General features: G+C 36.3%; 1 protein-coding gene and 1 long non-coding RNA gene across 2 annotated transcripts in view; both read left to right on the top strand.

Moving 5' to 3' along the window:
* Positions 1-6,300, top strand: part of TBRG1 (transforming growth factor beta regulator 1) — a 62,893-nt gene extending 56,593 nt beyond the window's left edge. The window contains exon 4 of the mRNA XM_053690964.1: positions 1,526-6,300. Coding sequence (XP_053546939.1) covers positions 1,526-1,748 — 223 coding nt within the window. The 3' untranslated portion in view covers positions 1,749-6,300. The remainder of the gene's footprint in view (positions 1-1,525) is intronic.
* A 1,687-nt stretch (positions 6,301-7,987) lies between these two features.
* LOC128638007 (uncharacterized) lies at positions 7,988-10,596 on the top strand. The gene is made up of 2 exons (XR_008399026.1): positions 7,988-9,131; positions 9,614-10,596. It is a non-coding gene; the product is annotated as an uncharacterized LOC128638007 (long non-coding RNA).
* The last annotated feature ends 3,370 nt before the right edge of the window (positions 10,597-13,966 follow it).

A 13,966-nucleotide genomic window follows, 5' to 3' on the forward strand; every position in this document is an offset into this window, starting at 1 on the left:
CATGAAATAAAAAAATTGGGTTGCTTATCCCTTTTTAAAGGTATAATGTTCAAAGGCAGTCGGTTCTTCATGGACACCAGAAAATAATCCCCAAACTATAAACTTAGCAGTAGGAGATTTGCCACATTACATTCATGAAATCACGTAGACAGGATGTTAGCGTTCAGATGAAGCCATCTGCCTTGAAATAACTACAAGTACCGTTGTCGTACTTATACCTTGCTTGGTTTTGGGATACCGATCTTCAATGATTTGTTCAACAAATCCGTTATTAAAGGGATAGAAAGGTTCAAATTTCAGTTCTAAATAGGAGCATTTTTGCCATATACTTCCATTAGCAAGTATGCTTCTAGTAACAGTTATTACTGTTTACAGCACTATTATGCTGTGAGGGCCTGTGCACAAGTATTCAAACGCCATTCCCGTTCAGAGAGGTGGCAAAGTTGTTTGTTGAGTCTGTGATAACTTTATATGTATGTGTCATAGAAGCCACTGCTGACTCTGAAGTAGTGTGGTGTTTGCATATTAGTGCACAGGCCCTCACAGGATATGTGCATATGCTACTGGAAAAACAATAACGTTTACTAGAAGCATTTTTTGAAATGGAAGTATATAGCAAAAATGCACATCTCAATTTTGATTTTTCTATCCTTTTAATTAATTAGGAAAGCAAGAATTTATTTTCCCTTACCCATACTTACAATAGCTTTTACAGAAACCATTCTTATATTTTCATGTATAGATTAAGAATGGCTACCGTCAAGAGTAGGACACAAGAAGAATTGACCATTAAAAGCTTGTGTAATAATACATTCTAAAATCACTTGTTCAAAATCATTTGGTAAATAGAACATTTAAAGGGACAGTCTACACCAGAATTTTTATTGTTTAAAAAGATAGATATTACCTTTGTTACCCATTCCCTAGTTTTGCACAACCAACACAGTTATATAAATACACTTTTTACCTCTGTGATTACCTTCTATTTAAGCCTCTGCAAACTGCCCCCTTATTTCAGTTCTTTTGACAGACATCCATTTTAGCCAATCAGAGCTGGCTCACCGGAACTCCACGTGCGTGAGCACAGTGTTATCAATATGACACACATGAACTAACACCCTCTAGTGGTGAAAAACTGTCAAAATGCCCTGAGAGAAGAGGCGTCCTTCAAGGGCTTAGAAATTAACATACAGTATGAACCTCCTAGGTTTAGTTTTCAACTAAGAATACCAAGAGTACAAAGCAAAATTGGTTATAAAAGTAAATTGAAAAATTGTTTAAAATTACATTCTCTATCTGAATCATGAAAGTTTATTTTGGACTAGACTGTCCCTTTAAATAATTGTAATTTAAGTTTTAAGTTATTCTTTCACAGTTTTTCTTATTATGTTAAAGCAATAGTTATAGAGCAAAATAAAAAAAAATACTTTACACATTTATAAAAATATATATTTTTAAATTTGGTGTTTTTGTATGCTACTAAAAATTGTCTTTTTAAGTATTTTTTGTTGTCCTCTTTGTTTAGGTTTTTGTTGAAGAGAATGCTACAGCTGCAGGCTTTAAGTGAAGATTGTCCAACACCATCTCACAATACAAACTTACCTGTTACATATGGGATTTCAGAGATGGGGGTAGTCAATGAAGGAACTCTGGACATGTGCTTATCAAGTGTTGATGATAGTGTGTGCAAACAGCTAAGGAAAGACAAAAGAGAAAAAGGAAAAGAGATCAAATTAGAAAGCAAGTGACTATAAGAGCGAGAGAGACACTGTTGGTCCTATCCACGATGTTGGGAAAATTTGGCTTGTCACATATAAGCCTTGTTGCGGATTATGTCCCACAGCGAAGAGGAAATTATTCCAAATTGCTCTTGGCGTAAAAAAAAAAAATCGAACCAATCAATTCTTTCATGATTCAGATAAAATGTTTATTAAAAAATCAAGTTTACTTGGTTCTCATTGCATTCTTATATTGAATAGAATACCGGGGAAAGAAGAATGCTTGTTTGAGGAAATATATGGCTGCAGTTTTCATGAATGCTTTTGAGCACTAGATGGCAGCAGTGTTTTTACAATGTATAACGTTAAAGGGACAGTCTAGGCAAAAATAAACTGTCATGATTCAGATAGAGCATGTCATTTTAAACAATTTTCCAATTTACTTTTATCACCAATTTTGCTTTGTTCTCTTGGTATTCTTAGTTGAAAGCGTAACCTAGGAGGTTCATATGCTAATTTCTTAGACCTTGAAGGCCACCTCTTTTCAGATTGCATTTTAACAGTTTTTCACCACTAAAGGGTGTTAGTTCATGTGTTTCATATAGATAACACTGTGCTCGTGCACGTGAAGTTATCTGGGAGCAGGCACTGATTGGCTAAACTGCAAGTCTGTCAAAAGAACTGAAATAAAGGGGCAGTCTGCAGAAGCTTACATACAAGGTAATCAGATGTAAAAATTATATTATTATAACTGTGTTGGTTATGCAAAACTGGGGAATGGGTAATAAAGGGATTATCTATCTTTTAAAACAATAAAAATTATGGTGTAGACTGTCCCTTTAAAAGTATTCTTGCAAAATTGCTGCTGTAAAAAGCTCAAGACAAATTAATTCTCCTGAGCCAACCTACCCGCTTTTCAACAGAGTATACTAAGAGAACAAAGAAAATGTGATAATATAAGTACACTGGAAACTTTTAAAAGTGTGTCTGGATCATTAAAGAAAAAAATGTTTGATATCCATTTAAGCCTTTAATCTCCTTTTAAAAATGTTTAATAAAAATAATTACGTTGCAATATACACTCATTGTTTTGCACAAGATCAAGTAGATATGTTCCTAATTGACCACAACACAGGAGACCAGGAACATATATATTTCACCAGAATTTGCAAATACCTGTAAATTGCACCATTAAAATGACAGATTATTTTGCAATGCAGTGCTTATTTGCTGGTAAATTCAATGAATAATTGTAATGACTAATGCCCAAGCCATTTACTACCCCTTTTTTTTTAAAGCAGTTTTAAAATGTTTTTGAAAACAGTCCTACTGTTTTGTGATTTACTAACACAAACCATATGCTCGATTCATTAGCTTTAATAAATCTTTTGGCTCAGAAAGAAAAGAAAAAAAAAGAAAATGCAGAATTAGTGGTTACTTCACTGAAACAGTCTTCTGAGTCTGTTTTAATTTTTAAAGGGACAGTCTACTCCAGATGTTTTATTGTTTTAAAAAGCTAGATAATCCCTTTATTACCCATTTCCTGATATATTTATTAATACTGTATACTTTTTACCTCTGTGATTACCTTGTATCTAAGCCTCTGCAGACTGCCCCCTTATCTCCATTCTTTTGATAGACTTGCATTTTAGCCAATCACAACTGACTCAGAATGTTACCTATATTCAACACACATGAACTATCACTGTCTAGCTGTAAAAAAACAAAAAACTTCAAAATGCACAGAGATAAAAGGCAGCCTTAAAGGGCTTAGAAATGAAAAAAGGAGCCTACCTAGGTTTAGCTTTCAAAAAAGAATACCAAGAGAACAAAGCAAATATGATTATAAAAGTAGATTGGGAAGTTGTTTAAAATTACATGCCCTATCTCAATCATAAAAGTTTAATTCTGACTAGACTGTCCCTTTTAATAAGTGATCGGTGTATTGAATAATAATAATTTGTATAACAAGATGATTTCCGCCCTGTTACAATCCCTTAAATTAGTTATATTCAAGATTTTTTTATTGGATGAGGACCAGAGATTTAGAAACATTTACCCAACTTGATGTAGTTGTGTGGTTTTTTTAATTTTATTTTTTGTGCCACTTTTCTTGTATTCCGTTCCTCCTCGGAACTTTAATTTTATTTTGTAAGTTTCTTTACTATCAACCTTGTGAACCTATTACTAAATTGTCTTTTGAGGTTCTTTATTTTTAAACTAGCAAATGTGGTACACTTTGCTTGTTGTCTCATCATTTGATGGTGTTTGTCAATGTTTTTTACATGTTGCCAGGTCCCTGATTAGTTTGGATATCATTGTTCTATCATTCTGTCCTAATGTTGATGAAAAAATAGAATCTTGTTTGAAATCATCATATATTAACTGAAAGTAGTGGTGGAAAAATATTACCTGTATAAATTATCAGTCAGTGCACAAGTCTTACTAGTCCACTCAATGGGTTTTTTTTTTTTTTAAAGAAAGCATACTGTCTTAAAGGGACAGTCTAGTCCAAAATAAACTTTCATGATTCAGATAGGGCATGTCATTTTAAACGTTTCCAATTTACTTTTATCACCAATTTTGCTTTGTTCTCTTGGTATTCTTAGTTGAAAGCTAAACCTAGGAGGTTCATAAGCTAATTTCTAAGCCCTTGAAGGCCGCCTCTTCTCTCAGGCATTTTGACAGTTTTTCACCACTAGAGGGTGTTAGTTCATGTGTGTCATATAGATAACACTGTGCTCACTCATGTCTGTCAAAAGAACCGAAATAAGGGGGCAGTTTGCAGAGGCTTAAATACAAGGTAATCACAGAGGTAAAAAGTGTATTATAACTGTGTTGGTTATGCAAAACTAGGGAATGGCTAATAAAGGGATTATCTATCTTTTTAAACAATAAAAATACTAGTGTAGACTGTCCCTTTAAATGGGTAAGAAACCCCAAAATCTTGCAAGACTGCTGCCATGTAGTTCTGCAGACACGTGTACACTCCTGAGCTTACATCCCTGCTTTTCAACAAAGGATAACAAGAGATAAAAAACATATATATATAATTATTTTAATTGTTTTTTTATTTATCTTTTCCCACCCTACTTCCCAAAAAAGGATCATTATACTTGAACAAATAATAACCATGTTTTTAATATTTTGTCAGCTTGGCAAAAAAAATTTCTTGCTGTCTTTTTTTTTTATTGAAGACCTGAATAAAAGTTTTTTTGTTATTTAAGAAAAAAAGACAATCACAGTATTTATTTGATTTGTTTTTTTGGGTGCCAAGTGCTTTTTGGCTCAGTAATATTTATAAAACATCCAGGTTACAATCAAAGATCATTGATGTAATGGCGATCATAACATGGTCACGTTTAAAATCTGTTCCCATAGAGAATATTACAAGTGTCAGACCAATACATTTTAATTCAAATAAGGTAAATTTAATTGATTTATGGGAATCTTTAACATAAACATACATAAATTGGGCCAGTGTGTTCCCAAATAATCATAGGATAAATGGACGACATTTAAAACTTTGGTGAATACATTTAATTTTAACACATACCATGTGGAGATAAAGGTAAAATAAATTAATCCAAAACAATGAAACTCTCTAAAAATGTATTACATATAAGAGAGAAACATACAACATTTAAATTATTCAAGGAGCTATTGGCTTTACAAGTATAAGCAATGTGGCAAAGCTTGCAACTAGGCAATACTAGCAAAAAGGCTAAGAAGGAAAATATTGGGGCACTAAAATGTGGTATGGCGATCAAAGGTGATCAGAGAATGCCTCAGGTGCTACAGAAATTATGAATAACTTGGTTGTATAAGGACTTCATGGACTAATCAGCGGATGATGCTTTGGAGAACTTCTGGAGCTTGCTCGCACGAGTTCCAAAGTGGTGGTCAAATAAAGACTGCTTTCCAACCTCTCGCAACCTCAGAGGCTGAAGAGATAAATCACTCTGAACTCACTTGTTCGGGTGATTGGTAATTCTGACATCACTGGTTGGCTAGTTAATAGAGGTGATTATATTTATGAGTATCTTAAGAGCAAGATCATACAATTCAGCAATATATTTATACTAATCTAATTAGATTCTTTATGATTCTTTATAACAAAGCTTATTTCTCATACCTTGTGTGCATCCTAAGAATGGTCAACAAATTTCAGAGGCAAACGTAATAATACTAATTTAAAAATGTAGCCACCAATCAGCAAGCGCTCCACAGGGTTTGAACCAAAAATGGGCTGGCACCTAAGCGTACATTCCTGCCTTTTCAAATAAAGATACCAAGAGAACGAAGAAAAATTGATAATAGGAGTAAATTAGAAAGTTGCTTAAAATTGCATGCTCTGTCTGAATCATGAAAGAAAAATTTGGGTTTCATATCCCTTTAAGTCATATGTGGACAAACTTTACAGTTGCTAAAACATAAAAAATAATTCCATTGATGTTGTTTTTTTTCTGTACTATTGTTTAAATCTATTGTATAAATCTGTTTATCTTTTAATTTTATTGGAGTCTTGTCTAAAGGTGATTACCGGCTGCTGTAAAATACTATTAAATATTCATTATCAGGCCGTGCCAATATTCAGCTAGAATGTCTTAACCGTTGTGGATTATGTGTGCCAATATAACTGATATAATTCCTCATCCCTTTTATTGTTATATAATAATTGGTCAAATCTAGAGTTTAATGATCAAATCTTTTTTCCTCAGACATACGTCTCAGGGATAGAGGCTATAACAATAGGGTTATTATAACAAGAGTATTTACTACCATAAGAGATATAGGGCCCGATGTTGTAATCATCGTCACAATAGAGCGATGTTATGAAGGGATCCGCAACGCGATTTCAGGTGAAATGTTCTAAAGGTATTAAAACAGTGTTTGAAGGCAGTCTGTGGCAGGTGATGCTTCTCTGATCCCTGTAGACATTATTAACCCCTTAACGACCAGCGCCGTACCCTAAACGACACTGGTCGTTATGCCTTTAAGGACCAGCGATGTACGATGTAAAAATAGCGAGATTGTGCTATTTCTGCATGCCCCATGAGTGGGGCACTGCAGAAATACAGTTGCAGAGTTACTGATGCAGAGAGGGCCACTCTGTGGCCCTCTATGCATTGGACAGCGGTGGTGCCGATCATTGGTGGAAGGGTAAGGAGGGAGGCGGGTGGGCAGCCCATTGCTGTAGGGCAGAGCTTTCCAAACTTTTCATCTTGGTGACACACTTTTTAGACCTACATCATTTTGTGACACAGTAAATCAGTTGTACTAGCAAAGAGGTTAAACTAACTTGTTTTAAGAGATACGGACACATACATAAATTATATAATAACTAAATGTATTTACAAGTAACAGTTTGTAAGTATGTGCAATAATTAAAAAAAGTTTATAATAACTACACCAATAGCTACTTACTATTTTAATTGGATGTATGAGGTTGATGGGATGAACACAATTTCTAAATATTTGGTGGAATATTAGATAAAGACACATTTCATCATCAAGCATTTTTAAGCTTCCACTTCCTATCCATATATCAAGAGCAGGAGCAGCCATGCACTACTGGGAGTTAGCTGCAAAAAAAACCCTCTGACTTCAGCTCGGCGTTTAAGCTGCCGCCCTCAGAGCTCGGTGAGTCCGATCGACTACTGCCCATTCTGCAAACACACTGCTTGTCCCACTCACTGACTACACATGCAGTCACAAGCCAATTAAGGAGACTACACGTGCCAGTCAGGAGCCAATGTGCCGCCAAAGCCACCAATTGGAATAGTTTCAGTTCCCACTGAGCTGCACCAATAGGTTAAGATGATCTGTGACCCCTAGGTCTCAATCACGTGTCAACCATGTGATATGTGTAGCAGGCAGGCGGAAAGTCAGAAACCCAAACATTTTTTTTTTTTTTTAATTAAATTTAAAAAAAATTGTGCTGAAGCAGGGACACACATACACACTGCTCCCGACACACAGTTTGGAAAGCACTGCTGTAGGGGGTGGGAGCGGGTGGGACCGCCACACTACAGGCAAAGTTAAAAAAATAAATAAGAGCCGGGTCAGTGAGGTAGGAAGGAGGGGCAATAAGTGGGATCCATTGACGGAAAGGGATCGGGGAGGGGGGGGGAGGGTATTGATGGGGGTGAACGTTTTTTGCCTAATTTGCAGCAAACTGGGTACTGGCATACAGTAGATGGCGGCAAAATAGGTAGAGGGGGGGAGGGTTAGAGAGCTGTTTGAGGGGGGGTCAGGGAGGTAAGGAGGGATACTACCCTGCAGAAAATATATTTAAAAAAAAAAAAAACCTTTGATTTTTATACTGGCAGACTTTCTGCCAGTACTTAACCCTTTGAGTGCTAAGCACTTTCCGACCTGGGTGCTAAGCTGTTTTAAGTTTTTTTTTATTTTTTGAAATATTTTTTTTTTCTCAGATCCCCAAGACTTACACTGTTGGAAACGTTAGGTTATTACCTTTCCAACGGTGGGTTCTTGTGGGTCTGTAGCTGCTTAGATCCCTGAGATACAGGCTTCTAAGCAGCATGCGCCCTGCTCCTATACGTAACATTGTGAATTTTAAATAAAGTTGCGTGGTGACGTCATCACGTCATTGCGTGTGACGTCACCGCGCATAACATAAAGCCCCGGAGATGCCTGTCACTATGCAGGCCCGATCGCTGGGGTAGGAGTGCGTGGGAGCCCCCAGATCTCCCTCAAGGTGAGAGAGTGCTAGCGACGGCTCTGAGCCTCATGATTCAGTTAGAGAATACAATTTTAAACAACTTTACAATTTAATTATATTATTTCATTTGTTTCCTTCTCTTATTATCCTTTGCTGAGGAGCAGCAGAGAACCTAGGTTCTAGCTGTTGATTGGTGGCTGCATATATATATTGATTGTGATTGGCTCACCCATGTGTTTAGTTAGAAACTATAAGTGCACTGCTGCTCCTTCAACAAATGACACCAAGACAATGAAAGAGATTAGATAATAGAAGTAAATTAGAAAGTTGTTTAAAATTGTATTCTCTATCTGAATCATGAAAGAAAAATGTTGGGTTACGTGTCCCTTTAAGATGGAGGCAACCTTTGGGGGGTGGGGGAGGGAAGAGAGCTGTTTGAGAGGGGTCAGGGAAGGATCAGGGGGTGGGATGTGTCAAGTGGGAGGCTGACCTCTATACTAAAGCTAAAATTAACCCTACAAGCTACCTAATTAACACCTTCACTGCTGGTCTTAATACAAGTGTGGTGCGCTGCGGCATTTAGCGGCCTTCTAATTACCAAAAAGCAATGCCAAAGCCATATATGTCTATTTTCTGAACAAAGGGAATCCCAGAGAAGCATTTACAACCATTTGTGCCATGATTGCACAAACTTGTTTGTAAATAATTTCAGTGAGAAACCTAAAATTGTGAAAAAGTGAACGATTTTTTTTGTTAGATCGCATTTGGCAGTGAAATATACCAAAATGGGCCTAGATCAATACTTTGGGTTGTCTACTAAAAAAATATATATATAGTTTTGATAGGTAAATATAAAAAAGGCTCTATTTCTGTTTAAAAAGTACAAGAAGACAGAGGGGCGCCTCATGTGTGGTATAATCAGATGGTATGATACAGAACAAACAGAATGGAGCCAAATGAGTACTCACATACTATTGAAGCACACCTATGTGCTGGTAGAGACAAGCTGCAATTTCAGATAGGTGTGACAGCTCACCCTCCAGGCAAAACTGTAGCTGGTGAGAGATTAAAAAACAAACAAAGAAAGCACTACATGTGCAGACCATTAAAGGTATAACCGGCAATATCGCTTAGATGATACAGATGGGTACTCACATACTCCTGTAGCACACTTATGTGCTGGTAGAGGCAGGCTGTAACTTTATGACAGGTGAAAAAGTGAACGATTTTTTTTATTAGATCGCATTTGGCAGTGAAATGGTGGCATGAAATATACCAAAATGGGCCTAGATCAATACTTTGGGTTGTCTACTAAAAAAATATATATATAGTTTTGATAGGTAAATATAAAAAAGGCTCTATTTCTGTTTAACTGTAGTGATGGCAAAAATGCTCTGGGCTTTTGGGAAAGTTTTTGTCTGAAATGCCCGGTCCTTAAGGGGTTAAATAGCAATTAAATTTAAATGTGTCAACCAAAACTCACTATCTATTGTTACAAATGACAGTAGTGAAACTAGTACATGTATAATAAACCTATATCAGCTGAGTGATTGTGGATATATTCTACATGTGTATATAGTTTGTTATATGTATTATACTGTAAAATACTATATTATGTATTTAAAGTAAGTTCATTATATTACAAGATTCTGTCTACAGCATGTTAATATCCCATAGAATACAGAAGCTATAGTTTGTTTGTTTTTTTGGTTTACAAAAGTGTGTTTTTTTTAACTTTGCACTGTTTAAAACATGTTTTTAAAATAGATGGCTTTTTATTATTGGATTTGTACAGCCACTACAAATTTTATCGCTGTACTGTACATGTTTAATTATAATATCATGACTGCACTCACTGTACCAAAAGTGTTATATATTAATAACATGTTTGTTATAGTGTGGTCACAATATTATAAGTAATTCAGTTCAATATTGTGTAAACTTACTTTGACACTTCTATTTTTCAAAATCATCATTTCAGCATTTTTAAAAATATACTCCTTTTGTGTTTTCTGTACACTTCAATGCCTTTATATAAATAAATATAAAAAGAAAAATCCGATGTGGGCACTGGCAAATTGATAACTTTAACTATTTATAATAAATTTAGGGAACAGAAAAATATATTTGATAATATTTTAATATTATCTGTTGTCTCCTTATAACATTTAATAAAATATGCAGCTACTCTTAGTGTCATGTTTTGCACCTCTTCAGTCTTTTTGCAAATTAACAGACTTGTTATCGATATCCAAAAATACTAGCTACGTTTTCACCAGCAGTCTGCTCATCAACTACTGCCTGACGCCAGACACCGCAATGAATAAATGAAAAACAAAAATGTTTAGATTATATAAATGGTTATTGCTTTATGAATAAGTAACTGAGACAGATTAAAACTTTGTGTTTTCACATATAATAAACTTACTTCTTTAAAGATAAATAATTTAGTTCAAGAAACAAAACCAAAATTCATATATGGTTGCTCTTACAATCCCTAAGCATATACAAATACACACACACAAAACTAAATTATAATATAAAAATGTAATCAATATTAAAGGACAGTAAAGTCCAAATTAAACTTTCATGATTCAGATACGGCATGCAATTTTATACAACTTTCCAATTTACTTTTATTATTAAATTTGCTTTGTTTTCTTGGTATTCTTAGCTGAAAGCTAAACCTAGGTAGGCCCATATGCTAATTTCTAAGCCCACCTCTTACCTGAATGCATTTGACAGTTTTTGGGGTTTTTTTGCAGCTAGAGGGTGTTAGTTCATGTGTGCCATATAGAGTTATTTAAGAGTCTGCACTAATTGCCTGAAATCCAAGTCTGTCAAAAGAACTGAATTAAAGTGAATGTAAATTTTGATGCTAAAGTGCCTGGTTTTTAAAAATTTGATTAAAAACAGGGGCAGTTTAATTCATCAAAATTTACATTTCACTCGTTGTGAAGAAATACCTTTTAAACTTGACAGCAGCTCTAGCTTCCTCAGGTCGTCGCAAGCCATTTTTGATGTCAGAAATTATGGATAGGTCATCCTCCAATCACGGCTTCCCCCCTGGGGGAGTCAGTGTATGATTCAACGCCGTAATTGGAGGAAGCCGGATTCCTCATTTCTCTTGTAAGATGTGTCGAGTCCACGGATTCATCCTTACTTGTGGGATATTCTCCTCCCCTACAGGAAGTGGCAGAGAGAGCACCCACAGCAGAGCTGCCTATATAGCTCCCCCCTTAGCTCCACCCCCCAGTCATTCTCTCTGCCTGCTTAACTGCTAGGAAGGGCAAAGAGGAGTATGGTGACAAAAATGTTAGGTTTTTATTTTCTCAAGCAAAAGTTTGTTATTTTTAAATGGTACCGGTGTGTACTATTTACTCTCTGGCAGAAAAGGGATGAAGATTTCTGCAAGGAGGATGATGATCTTAGCATTTTGTAACTAAGATCCACTGCTGTTCTCACAAGGGCTGAAGATTACAGGAAAACTTCAGCTGGGGGAACAGTTTGCAGGCTAAACTGCATTAAGGTATGTTCAGTCTATTTTTTTCTAGACAGACTGTGTTATTTCTAGAAAAGGCTGGCAATATCCCCATGAGGGGAAGGGTAAGCTGTATTCAGACACTTGGATAGGAATTTCAGCTTGCATGAAGGGCTCATTAGTTACTGATGACACTGTTTGGTAAAAACATTTTTTGTTTATTCAGTGAATGATGCAATTATAACGTTTTTTTGAAGGGACTAAAGGGGTCATTGTGGCTTGTTTTTGAGTTTTCTAACCCACATGGTTAATTTAGAGACACTCTAGTGTTTATCTGTTAGGCCTCAAAACATTGAGTGAGGTGGGAGGGGCCTATTTTTGTGCCTCAGTTGTGCAGTTTCTTTTCCTCTGAGACTTCTAACTGCTTCTCCAGAGGTTCCTGCCGTGTTTGAGGGCTGTAAAAGACGTTTTTTTCCCCACAAATTGTTCTGAAGCTCAGGTAGGAGCCACAGCAGAACTGTGGCAAAGTGCTGAAAGTCTTTTTTACTAGTTTTGATGTTTTTTTCAATCCGGTTTTGTCATTAAGGGGTTAATTGTTTATTTGCATAGCTGTGCAAAGTTACTAAGGCTATATGATACTACTGTAAACATTTTGTTATGTTTACTGCTTTTTTACACTGTTTTGCAGAATTTGTGCAGCTTTTTTTCTCTTAAAGGCACAGTACCGTTTTATTTCTAAGTGTTATTTACTTTGATTACAGTGTTTTCCAAGCTTGCTTGTTACATTACTAGCCTGTTTAACATGTCTGACACAAAGGAAAATCCTTGTTCAATATGTTTGGAAGCCATTGTGGTACCCCCTCTTAGAATGTGTCCCAATTGTACTGATATGTCCATAAACTATAAAGAACATATATTAGCACTTAAAAATAGAGCAATAGATGATTCTCAGTCAGAAGTAAATGAGGGTTTAGCATCTAGCTCTCCCCAAGTGTCACAACCAGTAACGCCCGCACAAGTGATGCCTAGTACCTCTAGTGCGTCTAATTCATTTATTTTACAAGACATGGCCACAGTTATGAATACAACCCTCACAGAGGTTTTATCCTGACTGCCTGGTTTTCAAGGAAAGCGGGACAGCTCTGGGTTAAGGAAAAATGCTGAGCAGTCTGACGCTTTAGTAGCCGTATCTGATATGCCCTCACAATGCTCTGAGGTAGGGGTGAGGGATTTGTTATCTGAGGGAGATATTTCTGATTCAGGAAAGACGCTTCCTCAGACAGATTCTGATATGACGGCCTTTAAATTTAAGCTTGAACACCTCCGCTTATTGCTCAGGGAGGTATTAGCGGCTCTAGATGATTGTGACCCTATAGTGGTCCCAGAGAAATTGTGTAAGATGGATAAATACTTAGAGGTTCCTGTTTACACTGATGCTTTTTTCCAGTCCCTAAGAGGATTGTGAATATTATTGCTAAGGCGTGGGATAGACCAGGTATTCCGTTCATTCCCCCTCCTGTTTTTAAGAAAATGTTTCCCATATCTGACACCATGCGGGACTCGTGGCAGACTGTTCCTAAGGTGGAGGGAGCTATTTCTACTCTTGCTAAGCATACAACTATACCTATCGAAGACAGTTGTGCTTTCAAAGATCCTGTGGATAAAAAATTAGAGGGTCTCCTGAAGAAAATTTTTGTTCATCAAGGTTTTCTTCTTCAACCTATTGCGTGCATTGTTCCTGCAACTACTGCAGCTGCTTTCTGGTTTGAGGCTCTAGAAGAGGCTCTTCAGATGGAGACTCCATTAGAAGAAATTTTGGACAGCATTAAGGCCCTTAAATTCTTTTATTACAGATGCCGCTTTTCAACTGGCTAAATTAGCGGCAAAGAATTCAGGTTTTGCCATTTTAGCACGCAGGGCGTTATGGCTTAAATCCTGGTCTGCTGATGTGTCATCTAAAACAAAACTTTTGAACATCCCTTTCAAAGAAAAGACCCTATTCGGGCCTGAACTGAAAGAGATTATTTCAGACATCACTGGAGGGAAAGGTCATGCCCTCCCTCAGGATAGATCAAATAAGAT

Source organism: Bombina bombina, chromosome 8, assembly GCF_027579735.1.
Source record: "Bombina bombina isolate aBomBom1 chromosome 8, aBomBom1.pri, whole genome shotgun sequence".
NCBI lineage: Eukaryota > Metazoa > Chordata > Amphibia > Anura > Bombinatoridae > Bombina > Bombina bombina.